We start from the raw sequence: 23,826 nt of genomic DNA, 5'->3' as shown, positions 1-23,826 counted from the left end.
AGTGTTGCTTCGCTGAGGCTGGCAGTTAGGCGATTCTAGAAATTGCAGTGAAGACAACGCACCTCTTTCACTCAGAAATCAGTCTGATCTTGCCACGATATTAATGCCAGTGCTGTGGCATGTTGCAAGTTGCGCGTCCGTGCCGTAAGTGTCGCCACGGTCGGAACGATTGCAGCGATCCTAGTATCTGGCGGCAAACGCGGCTGGAGTCAAGCCTAATAAAAAGTAAAATTTCTCGACCATAGTAGACAACACAAACATGCTTATGAATGAAAATATAACCAGTCGTAAGCATTAAAAATAGTATATCAAAGAAATAAATTGCGAAAATGACACAACGCGTCTGCGCCGCCAGCGCCGCCGCGGGCAACGCTGCAGCGCAGTGGCAGCAGACGACAGCGACCGGCGCAAGCATACCGAAACGCCGAAACTACGCGAGCGACTGCCGACGCGACGTGCGCACTGGACCAGCGTGATTACCGTCCTCAGCGTCATGTCGCATATGTATTGTTGCGCGAAGTGGTGCAGCACATCCGGCAAGAGTGGAGAACATCTCTTCAGATTTCCTTCTGACCACAGGTATTTATGAATTCACTGACTATCGTATCCCTCTTTGCATAGCCGTTGGCGACCGTTGTGCCTTTGTTTTGACCGCCCTTGGTCGTTACCATTTGAAATTGCCGACGGAATAGAACTAGTTTTACCTGGCGCTGTTTACTGCAGTGGCTTTGGTTTTGCGAGATGAGTTTGATAAGTACGTTTAAGGACATTAAAGCAAAATTAAGGGAAGGTGCTGCAGTTTGAGATGGCCCAACAGCCGTTGCCTCTCATAAGCGTGGGACCGTTAGTTACCTTGCTTGCTTGTTCGCATGTGTGTGTGTGTGTGTGTCTGACTCACTGACTTTTCTCGCTGCCTTTAAAAGCTTATTCCCCGCAGATTCCGGTGCCCCCAGAGTGTATTTTAAATATGAATATTCTAACTTCTGTGCCTATAGCGTCGTCAGCGGAGTAATTGTAATGCTCAGTTTGGCTGTTTCTTTACGGAGTTCAGCGCGCTTGAATATTATTTCTTGCGTGTTCGTGCATGGTTTCTGCAGCAGTGATGCACGTCACATAAATTATCGAGCTGTTCAGACTAACACCACTAGTGTTGGACACCGCGCTGAAAGTCCATTGCACGCCGTGAGCCATTTATAGAAAGTCTGCCGGTCTTGTTTTTCTTACTTTTACCGGAGCTTTTCCTCGCGATATCCGCGCTCAACCACCCATGTACTCCGTGGAAGCGTTTCTCGAAACTATTGCCTACCGTAGTGCTGCCGCTCCAGCATTGTAAATTTCGCTCCACACTCCACCCCGGCTGTCCTCTACGCTGCTCGCTCGCGGGGCGCACGACTGACCTTGGAGGGCTCTGAACTCTCCGCATTATTCCCATCTCCTCACATATGTCTCTTATCTCGCGCCTTGTCCTTGACAGCTTTTGGGAAGCTCGCAAATAGTTTCGCCTAGTACGCCGGAAACGCTCGTTTCCGGCGGGTGGGTGAGGGGAAGGCGAAGGTCGCCTTCTTCTTGTCTGTGTCTTTTTTGGGACATTTCCCTTGCTTAAGCACTTTTTTCCCCTTCTTCTGGACCCATGCTATTTGCCTGCACCTTCAGTTTCTTGAAAGAGCAGTGTTTCCTGTTGATGTTCTGCTCACATCCCTTTCACACTTCCCATTTGATCACAGTGAAAGCAAAAGATGAAAAACTGTGCCTACTGGTTCATTTACCTGCTGTTCTTAATCCAGACTTCAAATTTGTGGGCAAGCAGCTGTCTGCCATAGCATAGCTACATTGGCACTTGTGTTTAATGGAGGAATTAGAAAAGAACGAATCATGGGTGGTGGTTAGTATGCAGTTACCTAGAGAAAAGTGTGAGTGGAATAATTGCTATGATCAGATAGAGCTTAAGTCTGCAGTGAAGCTCTGTCCCCATTTTTATCTGCTGCACAAAATTATGCCGCACCCAAAAAGCAGTTGGAACAAAGAACTAGTTATTGTTACCTAAACCAAAAGCAGATCACAAAAGAAAACATAAGCTCAAGAATTTTAAAGGTTCTGGCTTGTCGATCATAGCCAGACATTAAAAAGGTGATTTCATTCATCGTTTCGATTGGCCAGCATAGCAATAGACTAGCAGGCTGTGGCACATTGTTACAAACTGCTGTCTTATTTTGCTTGCATCCTGCCACAGTTGTTTTCACGCATATATGTTATATAATGTTCGTACCCCTTTGCTGTGTAAGGAGATGCTAATAAGCATTCCTGAAGTGAGGTATGCAAACCTTTAAAATGTATGAAATCATGTTGTTTGGCTGTTTTTCAGATTCTCCATTTGGCTGAAATATGCCAATAGGCTTGAACTCCTGGAGACACCAAGGGAAAAGGTCTACAAAACATACAGGCTCTGCTCAAAGCACTTCACGAGGGATTGCTTCACTAGTGATGCCTGCACAAGGCTCACGCATGAAGCAGTCCCTTCCGTGAAGGTGCATGAGCCTCGTCTGAGAGCCTTGGTGCACCCGGGTAAGCAAAATTCCTCTCCCAGTAAATTCTTCCCAAGCTTGATCCCTCAGTATATCCTGTGGCTTTTTTGTTGCAGATTTCTATGAAGGAGGTGCGGCACAAGGTGAGGGCACTATTTTCAGAAAAACCCATCCTGTAAATGTAAGACCAAAGGGAACAATTGCATTCATAGAGGCTAACTGCAAACATCACTTCCCGGGCACAAAACTTTCCTGCTTCAATGTCATGTGGCCATTGTTTCAGTTGCATCAGACTGCAGTTGTGTACCATGTTGTAGCTTAAATTTCTCTTAACCATATTAACAATCAGATGCTGGATAGTGCACTCCAGCAGCAGTGAGGAAAATAATTTTTATAACTCTATGTTTAGTATTCTTGTCATTATTACTTACTGTTCGCTGCGGTGAATAGAGGGCAGACTGCGCGAATTCACTCCAAAATAGCACACAGGGTCAAGAAAGAACACACACACGCACAAACTGCCAGCAGCTTATTGTGACACACGAGGCGGTAATTATACATGAAGTGGCCGCATATTGTGCAAGCATGGAGGGTAAACATTTTACCGGTTTCTAAGGTAAAAATGGTTCTTTGAGGAGCAACCCGCCAGGATATTTAGCGATGCACATGTCACTTAGGCTATCTGATTTCTTCCTGAATGATTTCGGGAATAAGTTTGCAAGCATTAATAGTGGTGACATTGCACGCTTCATAGATAGGTTTGCAGTTTGATTTGTATTTCCTACAATGCACATCAAGTGAATTTATGGCCTCGTGGTTCACAGTAAAGTGTTCGTTTGTGTGTTTTCATTCTTCTTCCTGTGTGCTGCTGCGCTATTTTGTATGTCGCGGTATATTGATCGCACAAATTTTTCCTTTTTAATTGTAACTGCCTACAAACTCACAAAAACGATTTAAGCCCAATTTAAGATCACACTAACTCCCAGCAAGAGAAACCGTTCCAAATAGAACATCAAGGCCATACTGTGCACTGAGCAGAAGGTGCTTCTATGCAGAGCTTGATTGGCTATCTTTTTTTCCTTGTTCGCATAGGCATTGAATCCGCTTCACCACTACAGTCCACTGCTGCACCAGTGGAAGTCATGCTTGGTCACGGTAAGTCTTCCTGCAATCTTGCATAGGAAAACATTCCTAATGTCTCACTACACCAGTTGGTTTGTTTTCCTTGGGAGTAACTAAGTGGTACCTATATTTCAGACTACTTGCCGTTGCCATCAACACTTGGGCTAGGCACAATTGCTGGTGCAGATTCTGCTGTCCATGACACAGGTAGGTGCACTAAGTCAGGATCTGTTTTACATTACAGCTTGAAATGAAGAACTTTTCATTTGGTTCAGGCTAACCCTGTAATGCAGTATTACTTATGCTGAGGGCTCTGTCATAGCACAAAAAAATAAACATATGTAATTACTTTGCTGGCTGATTTCTTTAGATTGGGAGTGTCTAAGCGGTCGTTTAATTGCAGACGACCCACACTCTTCACGTGCCCCGCAGCTCACTGATGTGCAGACTACGCCCCCTCCCCCAGCTGACGAAGAAGGTAGGTGCAATGCACTAATAGTGCAGTGATAATCTATGAAAATTCAACAATGGACTGCAGCACTATTGCTGCAGATTTGCACGTAATAAATTAACCCTCTGCAATAGCAGCAGTGTGCAATTATGTCGTGGTGTGCAATAATTAGGTGCACGTCGGCACATCTTACTGTACCACTACTTCGGATGCCAGACATTTGTTTCAGAAGAGAAGAAACAAGTGTTAACTTTATGCTCACCAACTAGTATTTCATATATTTTTCTGTGTGCATATGTATGAATGCATTGTTTACGTGGTGGACCCCTGTGTTATCTGTACAGAATTATATTTACAGGTAATTTTTCATTCAGCTCAATGAAAACATTGGATAGCCTTCTCAGGTACTTGTTGTGGAAATTGCTTCACTAGCCTGTTGCTTACCATTCACATACACGCTGCGTAGCCAGGCTAAAAATGTGCACCTGAGAATTAAAATACTTGGTTGAAGCCTCCCACAGTGTGTTTATTTATTTGACAGGTGCTGCCCAAAGCACACCCATCAGAGTGATTGCATCAGCATCATGGGACTCACCTGATTATGGTAAGTACTCAAGAAAACATTAGAATTTATTGCAAACTACAACCTTCCACTGCAATGAAAAAGTATGCATCGGTAACCTTGATATAATCATGATGGGTATCGGCAGGCCCGTAACAGCGTGTAGGTATCGCTTTACTGCACATAAATATTTCTGGTTTTTTCCATTTGCTTAACTCAAGCTTGTCATGAAAAATTGCTCTGAATATTAAGCAGGCAAAACACATGGATAACAATGAGATCCATTAACTATTACCCTGTCTGTATTACGAGCAACTAGTTTCCATTTAAGCGAGGCGTAAAGTTGGTCGCCAGAAAAAACTGTCCCTATCAGCGAGGATCATATTAACGGGGCACGACTGTATTCATCATTTCACACAAAAACATTGCCCTGCAAGTTTGGCAACCTGTAGCCCTGTGACTGCACCCTAATCTTGATTTTGTGAGGGATGTAGATGTAGGTCTCGCTCTGAGGCAAACATAAATATGCTTTTTTTATATATTTTTTGCAGCTGAAGCTGGTCCTAGTGGCCTCAGCGGTGCCAAAGAGAGTGCCAGACAGCCAGTGATGACACCAGCATCAGGAACGCCCAAGAGTCGGCGGAGGAAGGGCGCAGTTGTGTACACCCCTCGCACCAAAAAGCGCTTCGAGAAGTTGCATTCTCGAAGCGACAGGTACCGAAAGGCACTGAGTCGGTTTAGGAAAAGGCACGACACAAGGCGAGTAACGCAGCAGGAGGCTCTCAACAAGCTTGAACCGCATTTGCCACAAGACCTTTTTGAATTGGTTAAAGCTCAAATCAGGCTCTGCTCATTTCCGAAATCCAAAAAGCACTGGTCAAAACAAATGAAACAATTCGCTCTCAATTTGTTCTTTCACTCTCCAAAAGCTTATCGCTTCCTCAGAGAAATGCTCCATTTGCCACATGTGAGGACGCTAAGGCGCTGGCTGGCAGACATCCCAATGACACCTGGTATCATTCCAGGTGCCATGGATGCAATAGAATCAATTACAAAAGATTGGCCACTACAAGACAAAGCATGCTGTCTTTTATTCGATGAAATATCCTTGAAAAAAAATTTGATGTATGATCAATCAAAAGATATTGTAATTGGCTTCACAGATGATGGGAATACTAGGACTTCTCGTGTGGCAAACATAGCCCTTGTTATGGCGGTGTCTGGCATATCAAGAAGTTGGATGCAGCCAGTAGCCTTTGCAGCGTCCCACAATGCAACTTCAGTTCTTGCAATGCGCAAGCTGCTATTAGATTTAATTCAGCAGCTTCAAACCAAAGGTCTTCTGGTGAAAGCGGTCATTTGTGATCAAGGGTCGAACAATGTGAGTCTGTCAAGAATGCTCATCCATTCTATCCATGAACCATATTTTGTTGTCAACAACCGCAAAATATACTTCATGTTTGACACCCCACACCTAATCAAATGCACAAGAAATAATTTGCGACGACATAAGCTCACCATTGGCTCTGAGGTTGTTGACTGGACACACATCGAAACCCTTTACAAAAAAACTCGTCACATTGATCGGGCCTCCAAAACACCAGTTGAGCATCTCAAAAGCAGATTGGCAAAAAAACTAAAAGAGCAACACATCTACAGGATGCCCTTTGCTGACATGAGAGTGAAGTACGCCACACAAGTGTTCAGCGAATCCGTATCTGTGGCACTCCTCACTCTCATTGCCATTCAAGAGCTTCCTGTTGATGCAAAATTTACAGCAGAGTTCACGGAAAGGATGGATAAGCTTTTTGACTGCCTGAACAGTTCGGCCCTGAAAAAGCAGGACGACAAGTTGCGGTACGCAATGACAGAAGGCTCGGAACATCATGTCTTCCTTGAGTCGTGCATAGATTGGATCGCCCAATGGCATTTTGGTGGTCCTCTGGACAAGCAACCACACACCATCAAAGGTTGGCAGATTGCAATCAAAGCCTTACTTCTGCTGTGGACAGATCTAAAGGCAGATTTCGATTACACTCATCTTTTCACTCGTCGGTTGCAGCAGGATCCGTTGGAAAATTTTTTTGCAATAGTTCGTCAAAAACATGGCTGCAATGAGACACCTAATGTGTACCAATTCGTGGCTGCTGTAAAACATATTTGGATTGGCCAACTTTTCAAACTTTCGCAAGGAAACTGCGAAGTGACAACACATGCGTTCCTCACCAACTTGGAGAGTGTTTCTGCAGTATTGTCACCAAGCAGCACTCCAAGCACAAGCCACAGCAGGCAGCAAGGCTCAGGTTCATCTGACTTGCAGGCGTCTTCACAAGATGCCCCTGACATAGTATACGAAAATGTTGTGTACCATGTCGCTGGCACTCTTGTGAAGAGCTTTCTTGACCAGAGAACCACAGAATGCACATGTGAGGGAACACTCCTTGCAGCAGACGGTGGCTCTCTCCATGGACGACACCAATTCTTTGCACTACTCAAGGAGAATGGTGTTCCCGAGCACCTTTTCCAGTCAATTGCCGCAACTTCTGAGGCATGTCTAAATTATATAAAGAAATTGGATTCGGCCTTCAGAAAAGAAATCTCCTGCTGTGCTCATTTGTCCAATGTGTCCAGGAATCTTGTTGAGAGGATGCCTAACCAGCAAGCTGTTTTCTGTTCATTAGGCTGCAAAATAAAATTCCCTAAATTATTCTGCCGCACAAGGCTGCATTGGCACCTTTCCTTTTTAAACAGGAGCATGACGTCAAAAACAAAACAGAGTGCTCCCGCCAGAAAGAGGCGCAAATTAGCCGGCTAAATTCATGAGGCACTGTGTTAGGATATTATTGTATTTGGATTTTTAATGCTGCCTACTTACTACACATGTGCTCTCTCTTTAACTTTTTGTTGTACTATTTATTTTTTATGTATATAAGTATTTATGTACCTGTTTATCCATAATTCTGCTCCGATTGCACATATACTGTACTGACTGCTTTTGCTCCTGCTGCGTTACTTCTTTTACAAAGTACAAGTTTGCCTTCTAGAAGCCTTGTGTGCCTTGTTAGTATGAGCATTGCTATGACCATTGGTTCTCAAATTAATATTGCTGAATGCTAACAACTTACAAGAGGTGCTAGGGAAACCGTTTTGTTTTGGCTTCTCTTTCTTCCTGCGTGACAAGTATACAGGCTCAGTGCCCTTCAAGGAATGCCAGAATTCAGTTAATGACTGGCTGTATGCTAACCATAGTTCTTATGATCAGTAACAGTGCCATTTGTGCAAAAAGTAAATTTGTGAAGCACACCATAATGTTGAAGCATACATCGATTCAGGTGCTCGCAAAAACCAAAAAGTGCTCTGCGGAACCCAGGAGTTCTTGTGGTATATAACTTGGCAACCTCTGGTCATGGCTTGCCCTCTGTTATGCTGCTGGGAAAATTGGTGATAGCTACAGTTCATTTCATACATAAGGTACAACACAGTGAAATGTACGAAAGTAATCAGCAAGGAAAAATGAAGGGAGGTATGTTATTCCGTGCTTGTTTTGTGGCCGAGTGGTCTGAGGATTGACAAAGCAACAGCGTGTCGTCAGCAATAACAGTGCATTTAATCAAGCTCATGACAAATGCGTCATGTAGTAAGCCTGTAGGCAAAGCATTCACCATGTTTCGCTCACCACAAGGAACGCACTACTTTTTGGTCATGGATGCAGGCAGCGCAAACAAGAGCGCTAGCTTTGACAGCATTGCACCTGATGTATGAAACAGAGAGCAGAACCCACAGGCAGCAAACGCGGACTGGCTCAGGTGCTCGGCTCTGTAACATTTAAGAGGGGTGTACGCATAAGATGAAAAATGTTTGACATGTTTGCTGGTGTCCAATACAAGCGTGCTCGAAATATGCTGCGGTGCTATTTGTAGTTGCTTTTTTTTTCCTTCTGGAAGTTGTAGCGTTTGGGGTTTCACCTTTTGGAGCAACACATGGGTCATGAGGGGCACAATAGCAGCGGCCGGCGCATTACGCTGAACTGTGTGGCGTCCATAAGCGTTTGCAGATACTGTACAGTACACGGACCACTTGCAATTTACCATTCAGTAATATAATAACTGGACATTGTGGTAGATGCAGTATAACGCCACATAGAGAAACATTACTGGCCTGTTACGAACCCTGTGCGTTTTCATTTCTCAGATGAGTTATTTATACGCACGCATATTTTGTTACACCCCAATGTGTCATCGCAAGCTGAATTAATGACCTCCAATTACTGTTCGTCACCAGCCACGGCCACAACTGTTCAGAGAATTTTCATAAAGTCGCTTCTCCACACAATTCTCGGCCTGCCCTGGTTGCATCTTCCTCCCCTTGGTATCTACAAAACAAAGAAACCAAAATAGGGCATGGCAGACGAGCTGTGTCCTAAAGCATGCAAGCCTGTAACTCATCTGCCAAGAGCTAAACGTGCCCAAGGTTACCTAAGTTCTTTTCATGGCATCTGTTTACTAAGTTATAGCACTGCAGCATATTATGTTGTCCTTAGTCTGATGCAACGAGTGAAAGGCTGAAACTTTTCGCTGCCCTTCTCTGTATGTGTGTATGCATAGCCACAGACAGATACATTTCAATACATCTCGGATGTTGTACTTCACTGCTGTTCATCTGAACCTGCACAAAAGCATATGCTACATGAATGTAGCACATGCTTATATGTACCGGACCTACCTTGGTAGTACCTTACCTCTTTGTACTCTGTATATATTCTCTGTGCACTCGCTCATGTGTTCTAGGTTTCCATAATGGAATTTATTAATTTTGATTTTTAGAACGATTGTCACTGATATTGCAATGCCCAAGATGCCTAAAATCACTTTTGTACATCGATTGTCACTACTGATGTTTCCTTTAATAAACTGTTCTTTGGAGAAAACTATTTACGTTTTTTGGTACTCGAGCGAGCGCCCTAAGCAGCTGCTAATCAGCCGCGCTGGCCGCGCCGCTCGCCACCATGCACCGTGCTGCCTCAACAGACACATCGAAATGCAAAAGCGGGTAAGCAGATGTCGTAAGTACTTAGGAAATCAAGCGGGAATGCAGCGCGGGAGCAGCAAGTCACCAGTATTTACGAAGCTTGCATCGAGCTAGCGGCCGCCAGCACCACGAACGCGCGAGCAACCGCCCGCAACCAGCCGGGTAAACAAAGAAGCGTTTCGGTGCAGGTGGGCTGGAAACGCTGATTGGTCGATGGGATGCGCTTCTCCGTGACGTTTTTCTGCTTCTCCCTCGTTCTCAACCGGACGTGGGTTCGCCGCGCCTCTCTCGGCCTGTCCCTAGAGTGCCTAGGGAATCGCTAGGGCCGGCTGGCCGGCCGCCGGGCGTGCGTGGTCTGCGGGCATTCTCTTCGTGAGCGTAGGCGGCGGCGCGCGCGTTTCGGAAGCTGTCCAGGTATGGCTTTTTTTTTTTTGCGTGGTGCGCTCGTCGGCGCAGCCAGCTGAAATTTCTGTACAGTTCTTGCTTCCACGACATTGCGATGACCCCCAAAAGGCGCTGACCCGCGAGAAATCGCCAGCGACATAAAGGTACGCATTTTATCTCAAATTTCGCTTCATGAAGTGCTGTACCGCTTACCTACATGCCTTGCGCATTCCAGGACCTCGTTTTCCTGCTGCAGGAGCACGTCGTGCTGGTGTTCAAAATTTTGCAACTCCATTACGACGACCCACATAAGGTGCGGTTTGAGGACCGCCGGCGTCGCCATCTGAACCGCCGTCTGACAGCCACGATGAAGCGCTTGTCGGGCGTGCACGTTCTCAATCACGAGGTAAGGGTTGAACAACGTTTTCGCAAGTTTTCTCGTGCAGAACTCGCCAAATTGCGGCGCTTGTAACGTAACTTTTTTTGCAGCATCGTTTCCTGGATGCTTCTGGCGAGCCGATGCTGTCCTTGTTTGCCGCAGACCGGGGCATCGACCAGATGTCAAAGATTATCGTCGCGGCCCTCGTCAAGATCTACGGACCAGGGATAGCGTCGGCTTCAAGGGCAAGACCAGGAGAGGTGTACGTCGTGCACCGGTGTCGTCGGTGCGGAGCCAAAGGGCACAAGACGGACCACTGCTGGGCCTACTGCTCACCGCGCCGCCACGCCGCTGCAGGTCGCGGTTGAAGTGCTCCTGCAAACGGCCCTTTTTAGGGACACCTCATTGTTTCCTGGCAGATCGCGAGCGTCCCGTTTCGTGCCCGTATTCCCTCTCTGTCGAAATCGACGCCAGACATCAAAATCGCGCGGTGTGAGCTAGTAAATCGCTGGTAGAGACAAAAACTCGTGCTTGTATAGACTTACCCATCTCCAGTGCGCCTTTGTTTATTTCCGTAGGCACTACTCGCGCTTTGTAGAAATCGACGCCAGCCGCGAAATTTTACATGTTAGACCTCGCTACAGCATTAGCGCAGCGTGCCTTCGTTTCTTTACGTTCTAACTTTTATGCAGCGCACCTTTGTTTGCTCGTTACTTTTGTTCTTTTCAGTCGTTTCCTGAATCCGTCCAAAGAGCCGGGCTAAATGGATGATTATGGAACCACATGGCGATTGCACTGCATACAGCACGACTTTGGTCCCTGTGTTTTTAAATAAAAACATCAGATGTCGAAGGTCATGGTCGTGTCCGAGGATGGCTTCCACAGCTGGGGCCTAACCATAGGGAGCGCACACGCTTTGTCGTCGTTGCCGAGTGGAGAGGCCCAAGATGGCTGGCATCCTTAATAAAGATCCCTTCTCGGGGCCGCTTTAGTGTTTCCTGGCAGATCACGCGCTTTCCACCCTGTGCACATGCTCTCATTTCCAATTAAAAAGGTCCTTTAATAACAAGATGTTGCATGGTACTTGAACAATAGCGGCTACAATGACAAAGGTGAAGAAGTGCTGGAGTTACACGGAAATAAAAAAGGTTGGGGGTGCCCACATAACAACCTGAAATGGTTTTGGACAGGACTCCTAGTTAATTGCATTTGGAAGAGAAAGACAAGGTTTAATTTTGCAGTGTAAGCTTGCTTCTCTAGAATGAACAGAGAACGTTGCCTCGCACTGTTTGGGCCACCTTCCTTGACCCCATGAAAAAAAAAAGGATGCCTCTGGGAAACTATTTGCGGAATTTCCGCCCCCCCCCCCGCCCCTCGATTCAGAAGGGGAAGGGGGGGGGGGGGGTGACGGCCTTTTCTTTGTCGGGCTCGGCGCGACGCACGATGGACAAGACGGCGAAAGGAAGGGGGCTGTCAGTGACGCATATTCCGCGCTCTTCGCTTAGCCAGCGTACAAGTCCCTTCGACAGCCTGAAATGCCTTCGGTGGGCATCGTCACGCATGTCGAAAGGATTGTCATGCACGTGCGACCGCCGATAACATTCCTTGCAAGCTTATTCATTGCCGTGAAAATCGGGCGGTGAGCATTTCTGGTGCGAAGTGAAGGAACTTAGTAAGGTCTGCAAGGAAAGACCTTACGCAACTTTACTGGGGCATAGCCGCCTTTCCGAAATTAACCGTGACAAGTGCCTAGCTGTCTTTGGATTCCAGCGAAGTTGCAGCTGTACCTCCGAATCCTCCTCGCCCGTTCCCACGCGGCTTCGCATGCCATGTCGCCATGTGCGGTAAAAAGAACAGTTTGCAGAGTTTAAATGGTTCAAGTATGAAGCTATGCAATGAAGCCAATTACAGACTTCTGTACAACAGCTAGAGGAATTTCAAGAGCATGCTGTGTGATGGTAGTCAAAACTAATGCCGTCAACTATTATTTCGTATTTTTTTGACCAAACAGACATGAAATGTCTGAAGATGAATGTGTACCAAACACATCGGTGCATCAGTTAATTGTGATGCGTGAAAAAAATTGTACTAACATATAAATGCCCATATGTCGTCATAATCAGGAATACTGAAGAATTAAGGAAAATAAATGGGTTTTTTTTTGTTCAGGCTCACACACCTGCTACAAACATCTTTATACGCGTACGTAACAATTTATGACTCTGTAAGAAGCATTTTGGGTAAAAAGTACAGTATGGCAGAAAGGAGTCTTTAGGAAATGCACTGTGTAGAAATAGCCATACCAATTTCATGTGATCGTTCGATAAATGTAACAAATACCGTGCGAACAAGCTCGCTGCATAGTATAGTTTTTTTGCAAGTTACTGATTGCAGACCGCTCTGCAGTCACTGGACTGTGATTGTGTAAGTACTGCATGACAGTGCATGGATTGCACAGCAGTTGCTTGTTCATTTCGTTTACCACCATCATTTGTAAGAAGGGGCCATTTCTCATATACATGTGTTTCTCTGCGAGTGTCGTTCTGCGCAGCGAGCGTTCTTTTGTGCCCGCATGTGTGCTTTCGGTGCGGGAGTGCGTCCTTGGCGGCACCCTCCGTTCTGCGAACGGACCGATGGGCGCCCGCTTCGTTAGCTTATTGGTGTGGTCGTTAGGGCCGCGGGAAATGCCGCCGCTGCCAGAAGTACGAACCGGAGAGCCGTGCGGCGTCTCCTTTCAAGTGGACCCATGCACGTGTGCGCGTGAGAGTGTGTGTGTTTGTGTGTGTGTGCGCTTCCGGTGCACTGCAGGTGCGCGGTAGCCTGCAGCGCTTGGAGGCGACTCAGTCAAGTGACAGACGACAAGGAACCCGTGAGAGTGTGTGTGCGATGCTATTTTAGCTTGTAAATAAGTTTTCGTAAATATACCCTTTTGTATTTCCTTCACATGAGAGTTTAATCGTTTCATTTCTTCAGCGCGTATTTGTAACATTAATTTAATCTTAAGCCTCATTTCAAACACAATGAAACAGGACGTGTAACTTTTTGACATGTTCCTTTTTGGCAGCCTCTAAAAATATTTCCGCATGAATGGAATGGGCTAGCTTAATTGTTTTGCAGCAATATAACCACGGGACTGCTGTAACTTGCAACATTTTCAAATTGTGTGAGTATCACTGCATGTGAGGGGTCACAACCATATCCTAGCTGTTTCTTGAAGGTCCCGTTGCTTTGATGGCAATGCTTGGACAACCATGACCATCTTCCGCATTCATGCGCACAGGGTATGCCCATTACGTGCATGCCTTTCTACCTATTAATGCCTTACAATGCAAACAGACAACAAATAAAAGGAAGAGCACAAGTACAGACAGTGTTTGTAGCCCACACTCTTCTTCTTCACGTCAGTAAATATATATGGCACATACCCACGCGGGGGGATTTGCCAAGGTACAGTGGAGATTGCCAATGAAATATTTGCACGGGGGAAAAAAAAGACGTGAGGCGGCGGCGTAGAAGACTGAATCAGAATAAAAATTGGAAAATTCAATAAAACTTAAGAAATATGAATTACCGAGAATAGAATCAAGCATTTTAGACATGCAACAGAATTTTGTATGCAGCTAACAAGGTGACCGATCAGTCGCACTTATGCGATCATGAAGGTAGCCACAAACACTGCTTAACGGGAATTCCTTGGCGCTCGCACCGAACGAGAGAAGAACTGGAAGAGATAGAGGGAGGCCTAACCTCGAAAGAGGGACCTCCAAATACTGCTTTCCTTGAACTGCAAACCGCCGGCAAGAGACGAGAAAATGACCTATTGTTTCAACTTGCCCACATGAGACACAAAGGTTTGTCGCAGCGAACCCGCATCGGCGCAAGTATAAATTTAAGTGAGGGATTTTGCATCGCAGAAGCGTCACTGACACCTCGCAACGCCTTGATTTACACCACTGGACATTCCATGGGTAATTTAAGTGGTGAAAATCCACGGTATTGAGCAACGGATCACTCAAGCTGGCTGAAATATGTTGGAACCGCTGGAAACGTGAAGTTTCCAACATAATGAGGTGAAGGACAGGAAAGATTACAGGAGCGCTGAGAGCTGACCTTGCCAATAAATCAGCCACCTCGTTAAAATAAACACCCGAATAGGCAGGTACTCAGACCAAGTGGATCTCACGCACTGTGCACGGAACATAAAACCTAAGCGACCAATTCAATAACGATTTTCCGGAATTTTGGAGACTAGAACTGAAAGGCAGTCTGCAAGAATGAGAACTCAAGCTACATGCCTGGGAATTAAGAGAAGAGCCAAAATAACCAAAAAATCTACGAAGAATATAGGAGTATAATCAGGGATACAAACAGAATAGCTCCAAGCCAGATCCTGCGAATATATCCCAATTGTAATGTTTAGTAGCTTCTTCTGAATTTAAAAGTAATGCTACTACTTTGAACTTTAAACTTTGGGGGTTCGAATAATAGCTGATAAATCACAGGGGGACAAAAACTGAATAACGGTAACAGAAACTTTGGCTATATTCAAGAAACATTACAAATGTCTTCCTTCGACGACTCTTCTTCCCGCACTGCCCCGTCCACCCGTTTTCTTCAGCAACTCGTTGCAAGGAGATCAGATCAACTTGAAGCGGAGCTAACAAATTCTGCGTGAACCTAACTTGCGGAAGCTGATAGCGTGGCCAATGCCTCCCATGCCTACTACGGATGGAATCAATACAAAGTCGAAGAAAAAGTATACCGCAGCACACATGATTGGAAGTGAAAGACGAATTTTGTTGATGTTGTTAGCCTATCAAAAGATGGCACATACCTACACTGGGCGATCAGCCAAGAATCCGGTGGCTATTCACCTGTACTCAGTTAAAAAAAAGAAAGCCGCGCGGGAACGCAATACTGGTGGATGTGCTGAATTTCAGGAACAAACGTATCGTGCAACAAGTAACAAAAATATTCGTGAATCAGATTTTACATTGCATAATGAACCATGACTGCACCAAAGCAATGAGATATAAGTGAAGCATTTCGTTGCTTTCGTGACAGAAATGAGTTATGAGGTTTGTTGAATAAAAAAAAGTGATTTTTGATGGCAGCCAGCATGAGCCATTTAAAGTTATAGCTCAACATTAGTCACATCTGATATAGATGACACGCATGCTTTGAAAACAAGATAATGTTTTTCTTTTTTTTTATGAGAAATGCACAGGCAGTTTCAAGGCTTGCTTCACAATTTCATTTCTGGCGTATACACAAAGGCATGCCTATAAATTTTTCGTGTGTTACACCAGAACCAACACTACTTAAGTTGGTAAATCATGTTCATTACCTGGGTGTCATTAATAGCAAACATATACTAATGCTGCTAATCCTATAGAAGAACAAACAGCGGTTTTATGAAGACGTTAAATAATACGTGACACTGCATGTGTCCATCAGGCAATGAACTGTGCGGCAGTTTCAGTTTCTCTTCTCTTATTTTCAGTTTCGGTTGTCTTACTTTCAGTTTCGCTTCTTCAGAGTTTCAGTCACATGCATGTCTCTTGACACCACGTATACGTGACGCAAGAAAAGTAGAGGGGGGGGGGGGTTCGGCGGAAACTTGGCGTCATCATGACATCGGTCGCTCCTGTGTGTCGTTCGATCTTGCATCTACAATACAACAACGTGTCGACGAGGTAAACAGTTACTATGAGTTGCACGGGATCTTACGCCCCCTCGTACATTCCTAGAAACACCGGGCCAGTCACCAGTACCATGGAACCAGTGGAAGGCACTGTTTTCTACCTACTTAGAGGCGTCTGGCCTGAGTTTGCTGCAACCCGGCGCAAAGCCATGCCTTTGCAGTCGCGCGGCGTCGAAGGTCAGCGTCGTTCCGCAATTAACGCCTCCTGCCACGAGCGCAAAATGAAGGAGCAGGGACCTAAATTAATGGCGATTTCCACTGGTCGTGCTGGAGCAGCTTTTCTTGCTCCGCGACGACGAATTCGAGTTCAACTGGTCGACCTGGACCGACCGCGCGAATTCCGCTGGTCGATTGGAGCAACTCCGTTCCAACGGAGCTCACAAGGTTGATACGCCGACCAGTGGCGGATCTGCTCCGAGGCGGTTTGGGGCGCTCTTTTGCGATTCGAGCGCCTCACTTCAGATCCACCAGTGGAATTCGCCATAAGTGAAGTTACGAAAGGCGAAGATACGTTTCAAACCGCGCTCAGCACTTGCAACCGTCTGTCCTCAGCCACGACGGAACGCTACCGCGGTTCAAGATATGTTTACAGAACCCTGGCGAGCCTGTCAGCTGCAGGTTTACATTGCTCAGTTACGCGAACCTGCGTAGAACTGCGACTTCGACAATTCCGTGAACACTGCTGTTGATCAGCTCGTTTCTGGCGTTGCGTCGGACAACTTCATAGGATGAAATTGTTGCTCGAAGGTGCAGGGCGAACCGGGAAAAGGCGATTAATCGCTTGTACAAAGAGGCACTTTTTTTTTAAAATTCAGTGGTCACTTTGGCGATGTAAAGTGCGCGAGGCGAAAGCCTTTCTGCGCCCACTGTGGCTGCTTCTTTTAATTTTTATTTAATTATTTTTAATTTTTCGCTTCTGAAACTGCATTGTCACATAAGTTAATTTTTCCTTTTTATTTTTGTTTCTTTAAAATTGTTATTTATTTTTATTTTTAACGTTTCGTTTTGAGCTATTAATTTACTTCACAAATTAATGTGTAATTACAAACTAATGCGCAATTTCTAATCACCAATTACTTCTTAATTGCTAAGACTATATGGGTTATATCAATTATTATACCATTGATGACGTCATAGTGTGACAGATTTCGCGGACGGATGGATAACGAGAGCCATTAAAGGCTTTCGCTTTAAATGTTTGCATGAAGTCGCCTATAGGCAGCTATTGGCTCTAGATTGCAGTTATTCGTTTCGGGCCCCTGATTATACACCTATATTCGCTGTTCATTTTCTAGGGGTTCAGTTGGCCCTATAGATAAGGTCTCTTGCATCGTTACTGATGTCATTATACTTGCTGACAGCCTTTCTGTCCTGACTCACTCGAAGGCTCGAAGGACGCTCTTCTGGGCCATTCTCTAAGATTTTTCATTCCACTACATGTTAAAGAAATGCGCTTTCACTGGATACCTGGACACAGCGGCATTGATGCTAACAAGACGGCCGATTTTTTAAACAAAATCTGCGCTTTGTGGGCCTGTGGTACCATTTACTCTAAACACTGTGCATTGACAACAGCTTGCTTCCAATGGTTCCTGCATCTGCATTTTTTCAGTCATGAGCCTCTTCGTGCTGCAGCGGATTTTCAACATTCCCTTGGAGTGTGCTTTGATGCTCCCCTGCTCCACGTGTTTTATAAATACTGTCGAAAATCGTACTCGAATAAAACAACTTCGAATTCATCAATCAACACTATTCACAAATTAACGGCACAGCCATGGGTACAAGGATGGCCCACACCTACGTCAACATCTTCATGCATAGTAATAAGTCTAAATTTTTGAAAGATTGTCCCATTAAGCCCACCCTATACAAACGCTACTTGGATGACATCTTTTTAATTTGGACTGACACACCTCGTCCACCCCAACATATCTTTCACTTACACGTGCGCCCACACCACAATTAACTTCCTAGATGTTGAGATTTTGGTAAACGAAAGCTCACTCACCACCAGTGTATATAGAAAACCGACGGACCGTCAACAATACGTACACTTCCAAAGCTGCCATCCTCGTCACTCTAAAACAAGCATCCCATACTCTCAGGCACATCGATCTAAAGGAATATGTTCCCAAGATGAAGACTTCGTAAAAAATTCCAAACGCATGCAAGAAGTCCTCATTAAGCAGCGATACCCGTCGCCTTTGCCGACGATGCCATTCAAAGGACATCTAAACCCAACCGAGAGCAAATACTGGAGTGACGTTGATACAGCGAGCAAACAGACCATCAGGCAAATCTCGTACTTCCCTTCACCAGTAACCCAGCCGCCTAACGTACGTAAACAAAATCTTCAAAAAAACATTTCAACATTCTCAAACAAAGCGAGCTAGCGCCTCGCCAAAATTTTCACTGCTCTCCCTCATGCAGTCTACAGACGACCGAAAAACATTCGAAACATTCTAATACACTCAGTCACATAAAGAGCCGGTTTTGGGGTGTCGACCTTGTGGAAAAAGTAGATTCCAGGTCTGCAAACACATTACAAACATCAAGCTGTGAAAAAAGCACAGCTTCAGGATTCAAATGGAAAATTAATGACAACTCTGATTGGGATTTCTGCAACGTAATATACCTCCTAGGATGCAGTGTGTGCAGTACGCAGTACATTGGGCAGGCCGTTAACTTTATACGAATTCGCTTTAATAACCACCGCGCGCATATTTTATCCCTACCTCCCCTTGTTAAAACACATATATTAATGAGAAAAACGACCCATTTGATGCAATTAAGTTACCAGTCCTACAGGGTGGGTTCCACAACAAAGAGATCTCGAGCAACGCGAGTCGTACTTTATTTACAAACTTAATAACAATTCCTCACGGCATTAATGAAAGTCCGGGTGTATTGATCTCCATCGCCCCTTGCAGAGCCAATGCTGACCTTAGGAATTCCGGCGCGACAAACCTCGGTCGTTTGCCGCCAGCGGCATCTTTTTCAAGCTTCGCTGCCCGTCCGCTTACACAAAGCTCATAATTCATCCCCCACCCCTGTCTTCCCAGTTCGACGTACCACCTTGTCGAGCGGGGTGCAATTGAAGGACCAAGAACCCTTGATGGGCACAAAAGAAAAATACTAGAAAAAGGAGAAAGAAATAAAGAGAAAAAGAAAAACGCTTTGTCCCCTGCCGCCCAGCGAGCTTGCGCGGGAGGCCAGCTCGGGGGAAAAAAGGAATAACGAGGGGAGGGAGGGCATCCGGGCCCTCAAAGCAACAATGACAGACTTTGGCGGAGTCCCGGAGCAGATAAGAATCATAGATGCATGTGCTGCCCGTGCCGCCGGCCAAAACGAGCAAACAAATAAACAATAAATTCAGACAGGGCAGGAGACGTTCCAGGAGCGTCTTCGGTACGAATAGTGAAGGCGGAATCAGCGGCGCAGTTAGCTTAACTACACACACGTGCACTGTGCATGAAACACACACACAAAAGAAAAAGAAAAAGAAAAAGGCGGCAAAACATACGAGTTCGCGAAAGTGTCCTGTGGGGGGGGGTAAAGGTGAATGGCAGGAGCATTTAATCAAGGGTTCTTGGTTCTTCAATTGCACCCCGCTCGACAAGGTGGTACGTCGAACTGGGAAGACAGGGGTGGGGGATGAATTATGAGCTTTGTGTAAGCGGACGGGCAGCGAAGCTTGAAAAAGATGCCGCTGGCGGCAAACGACCGAGGTTTGACGCGCCGGCACTCCTAAGGTCAGCACTGGCTCTGAAAGGGGCGATGGAGGTCAATAAACCCGGACTTTCATTAATGCCGTGAGCAATTGTTACAAATTTGTAAATAAAGTACGACTCCCGTTGCTCTCTTTGTTGTGGAACCCACCCTGTAGGACTGTGAACTTAATTGCATCAAATGGGTCGTTTTTCTCATTAATATATGTGTTCTGACAAAGGGATGATGGGTAGGAATAAGATATTTACTTATGCAAGAGTGACTAGCTATGCGCAAAAATTTCCGTGTTTCAATTTTCAAAACTGCGAACTTTGACCGCAGCGTCCCGGACAAATAATTCCAACTCCCGACCGCGTTTTTAAATTCATTCTAAACGGGGTACGTGTTTACTGGTACCTGCAGTGGTCGGCTGCGCAACTATATATATAAGCTATCGCGTGCAGCTGTCATATTATAAAAGAAAATCCGCACAAAACAAAAATTACGCAGCAACGGGCTGTGGCGAATGATTGCGCGCAATATTTTTTCGCGGGTTAGTGAAACGAACAGTTTTGTTTTAAATCACGAGAGTTGTATCAAAAGCCTTTATATGTCGTCATTAATTACGATAGGTACGACGACACAGTGAATAGGAGTTTATATAGACTGTCGTCCTTCAAAGACCCAATGCTTTTCTCCTCCAAAACGTCGTGTAGAACAAAACCGGACCGCCAAATTTTGACACGGTTGTACGAAATTTCTGCACTAACGAAAGCTATGAGTGTAGTCTCCTGCATGTAGAGAATGTAGAATACAAGGAAAAATTATAATATGTATGCTCTAGGTCAGGTGCATAGTCTTACAGCACTCGATTGTAAATGCAGGCACTCGACGGAACGCTGATAGACGGGCGTGGTCACCTGTAGGCGCATTTGCGTGGCTTTGCATGGATAGTACGTGTTTAACCTCTCAGGTCTGCAAAAGCTGTATCGGGTCCGTCAGGCAGTGGCGATTATAATAAATGCACAACGAAGCGCGCCGTTCGAGCGCACTAAAATAATACACCAGCAGTTCAAGGATATCATATATAATAAAAATATAGAAACGCGCATGCAGTGTGTGAAAGCGCGGCGCATCAGGTGCGCTTTTTGAACCCGCGCGCGCTGTCAAAAACGTGGGGAATTCCGAGAAAAACCTAGGGAAAATATGTCTCTTCGCAACCGGACACGACGTCATTAAAAGTCACGTGGCCATGACGTCACGTGACGTTTTAGACGTGACGTCACATTTTGTTTGACCAATCAGCGTTTCCAGCCCGCCTGCACTGAAACGCTTGTGTAAACAAACGCCGCCATATTGGATTTTTCTGGATTGGCTTGGCTGAGCTTGTTTCAAAAAGTTTTGAGCAATTTATGCCTTTACCGCCAACTCCCAGGCACCGCCACCGTCGCATTTCAAAATCGTCCCCATTGGCTCTACGGGAATGTCACACCCTTGTTAATGCGATAAGAAAATGTGAGTTTCGGTTTCCGCACTTTTAGCCTGCCAAAAGCACTGAACAAAAGGCACACAAAGGAAATAAAGATGCACACGGCACACGAAATGAAATTTTCGTGAACATTCCGAGCGACAGCTTCTCACGGACGTCAGGCGTGAGTGGCGCGGACAGCTTTCGAGGAGCTGCCGAAAGTCTCCGATCAGTAGTGGAGCGTTTAAGTATGGGCGAATGTTCAAATTATTTCAGATGTGAATCAAATTATTTTTAACCGGGTTGTGGTTCTACTCAACTGAAGGATTAAACTATGCCGAATTGTAAAACAATACCGACTACCACGATGGTACGAACACCATTCCGTTCGTAATGATGCTCAGGGTTTTGGCGCTGACAGTCACCATCATGAGTGTTTATTTTTGTTGAAAAATTCACTGCAACTCCTCGTGTTCATTAAGGAGCACGAAATTATCGCTGAGCGCTGAATATACCCTACAGCCAATAAAACAATTCATGATGATTTCTTATACCACAGATAACGCGATAAGCTAACAAAAGAATTTCTCGATACCAGAGTCGTACAGCTTGCATCAGCAAACATACCATTATCATGGAAGGTGTTTATTAAGGTAATCGTTGAAGAGATGGAGGAATCTCAACCTGGTTGAATATCTGATATGGGTCCAAATTGGACTTATTTTTGGAAATGTGGCGGAATGCTTGAAGGTTGCTTCACTTCCGCCACCGGTTGGCCCGGTATTGCACTGCCTCCGGGATCGGCCTGCGTCATTACACCGCGCGTCTTTTCTATCTGTCTTTCTATGCCATCTTTGAACTCTCCTACTATCTGCACGTGGTAGCGATTGTGGCTCGGCTTGAGCCAGTGAGCAGGCCTGTGCAATTTCCTTTTCTTCCTGGCAACAACAGACATACAGACTGACACTTTCGTTGACCAAAGAAGGTGGCTGCCCTTCCAAACCGCGAAGCTTGTGCTATTCAGGAAAATTCTAGAAGTAAAAGCGCCGTAGGCAACAAAATGGCGCCGGCAGCACTTCCACGCGTTCTCAAGAAATCCACATTCAGCGAAGAATTGGCTATCTGCAGAAGTAAACTGCGAAGTGACGAAATGGTTATGGAATATCTTACCGATTGGTTTGACACAACCATGAATTATTCCAAGGGTACTTTAGCGTATGCCTGCGTTAAATGTATGAAACAAAGTTCGCTGTTGCAATGCATAGAAAAAACGACGATTCGTAGCTCGGCATGATTTGGCAATATCGAATATACTACACAACATTCCAGCGGAGACGGACACACGAGACCAAAGTTGGTTAACGCTCCAGATGTACAGTTTTAATATATGCAGTATATAATATGAGTATATATATAGTGTAAAGATGCAAATCAAACAAGAAATGTGGACGGCAACAATCTTTGTTAGTACATCGCAGCTCAGTAGTCTAGCGTTCTTGAGCGCCAAACTGTACTTCGTCACTTTCGTCTTCCGTCTGCTTTCTCTCTTTCGTCGGCCTGGCCACTGGGAGATCAAAGCTTTATTCTCTGTCTTAATTACATTACCGCCGGGGTGAAAAGGCGACATCCTGGTGGCTTAAAGGCACGAGATAATAGCGGGGTCGTAGTACGGTTTCAGGCAGTCGAAGTGGACAGTTATCACGGCCGCGGCGGTGATGATCAGGCGATGGCGTGAGGGGCTCGACTAGATCATTAACTGGAGATGTCTGCTGAACTACGTCATGGAGTCCATGGTATTTATTCGGCAGTGGGAGGGTAGGGGTGGCAGTGTAGTCAGTGGCAGTGTAGGGGTGGCAGGCGGCTGAGGGGAGAAGGTGTCAGGTGTTGGATAAGCAGGAACAACCGGTTGACGTTGTGGCCGCGCGGTTCAGCGATGCGCCACTGCCCTGGGATGGCAGGTACTTGCAACTGTGGGCCTTGCGCGTCCCTGGTTGCTCTTACCGAGCGATCAATCATTAATTTTAACTGCCACTTGCCACGATGGGCAGCTTGATCATTTGTAGGTGGGCAGGTTGCGATGACGCCGGAAGGTCACGTGACATAGGTGGCCCACCTGGCTCCTAGGTTTCTCTCTGAAGACCACCTGCCTTAGCCATTCCCGTGATTCTTCGCTAACAACGCCGGTGTCGACAACGCCAACACCAGATTTTCAGGGGAACGCGCCTTTAACACTATGGCGTTATTAGGCGGCAGAACGCGCCCACGTAAAGCGCAAATGGGACGAGGGCAGCCAACATAATTCTCCAGTTAACACAGAACCGGCGGACCGGCCGACTTTTGCAGTTCCTACGGGAGCCAAGGAGACCGAGGAAGCTGCCAAGCTTGAATAACGGGAACTAAATAGGACCAAGGTGCCGGCAGGACGTCCGGCCCTTGCAAAACTTTTTTTTTAGGTTGTCTATAGACTTCTGTCTATAAAGTCAATAAATGCTCTACAG

General features: G+C 45.7%; 2 protein-coding genes and 1 pseudogene across 6 annotated transcripts; all 3 read left to right on the top strand.

The window, feature by feature from the left end:
* The first annotated feature begins 193 nt into the window (after positions 1-193).
* LOC144111288 (uncharacterized) lies at positions 194-9,406 on the top strand. 3 transcript variants are annotated; one of them, XM_077644528.1, is made up of 8 exons: positions 194-579; positions 2,363-2,562; positions 2,639-2,665; positions 3,615-3,677; positions 3,780-3,851; positions 4,048-4,122; positions 4,637-4,699; positions 5,209-9,406. In XM_077644528.1, exons 1-8 carry the CDS (start codon positions 494-496, stop codon positions 7,470-7,472), a joined length of 2,850 nt encoding a protein of 949 aa, XP_077500654.1. In that variant the 5' UTR covers positions 194-493; the 3' UTR covers positions 7,473-9,406. The 3 variants fall into 3 exon arrangements, with proteins under 3 accessions (XP_077500654.1, XP_077500656.1, XP_077500655.1); XM_077644530.1 differs by having other exon boundaries at positions 4,617-4,699; positions 5,209-5,292; XM_077644529.1 differs by having other exon boundaries at positions 4,048-4,699; positions 5,209-5,292.
* A 454-nt stretch (positions 9,407-9,860) lies between these two features.
* LOC144111289 (uncharacterized) lies at positions 9,861-11,305 on the top strand. 3 transcript variants are annotated; one of them, XM_077644533.1, is made up of 3 exons: positions 9,861-10,233; positions 10,326-10,475; positions 10,559-11,305. In XM_077644533.1, the coding sequence occupies exons 2-3, from the start codon at positions 10,437-10,439 to the stop codon at positions 10,814-10,816; spliced, it is 297 nt and encodes a 98-aa protein (XP_077500659.1). In that variant the 5' UTR covers positions 9,861-10,233; positions 10,326-10,436; the 3' UTR covers positions 10,817-11,305. The 3 variants fall into 3 exon arrangements, with proteins under 3 accessions (XP_077500659.1, XP_077500658.1, XP_077500657.1); XM_077644532.1 differs by having other exon boundaries at positions 10,305-10,475; XM_077644531.1 differs by having other exon boundaries at positions 9,861-10,475.
* Positions 11,306-22,020: 10,715 nt separating this feature from the next.
* On the top strand, positions 22,021-22,142 carry LOC144111700 (U2 spliceosomal RNA; annotated as a pseudogene).
* The last annotated feature ends 1,684 nt before the right edge of the window (positions 22,143-23,826 follow it).

Source organism: Amblyomma americanum, chromosome 11, assembly GCF_052857255.1.
Source record: "Amblyomma americanum isolate KBUSLIRL-KWMA chromosome 11, ASM5285725v1, whole genome shotgun sequence".
Lineage (NCBI taxonomy): Eukaryota > Metazoa > Arthropoda > Arachnida > Ixodida > Ixodidae > Amblyomma > Amblyomma americanum.
Note: the sequence above shows the minus strand (reverse complement) of the source record. Positions and strands in the feature narration are given on the sequence as shown.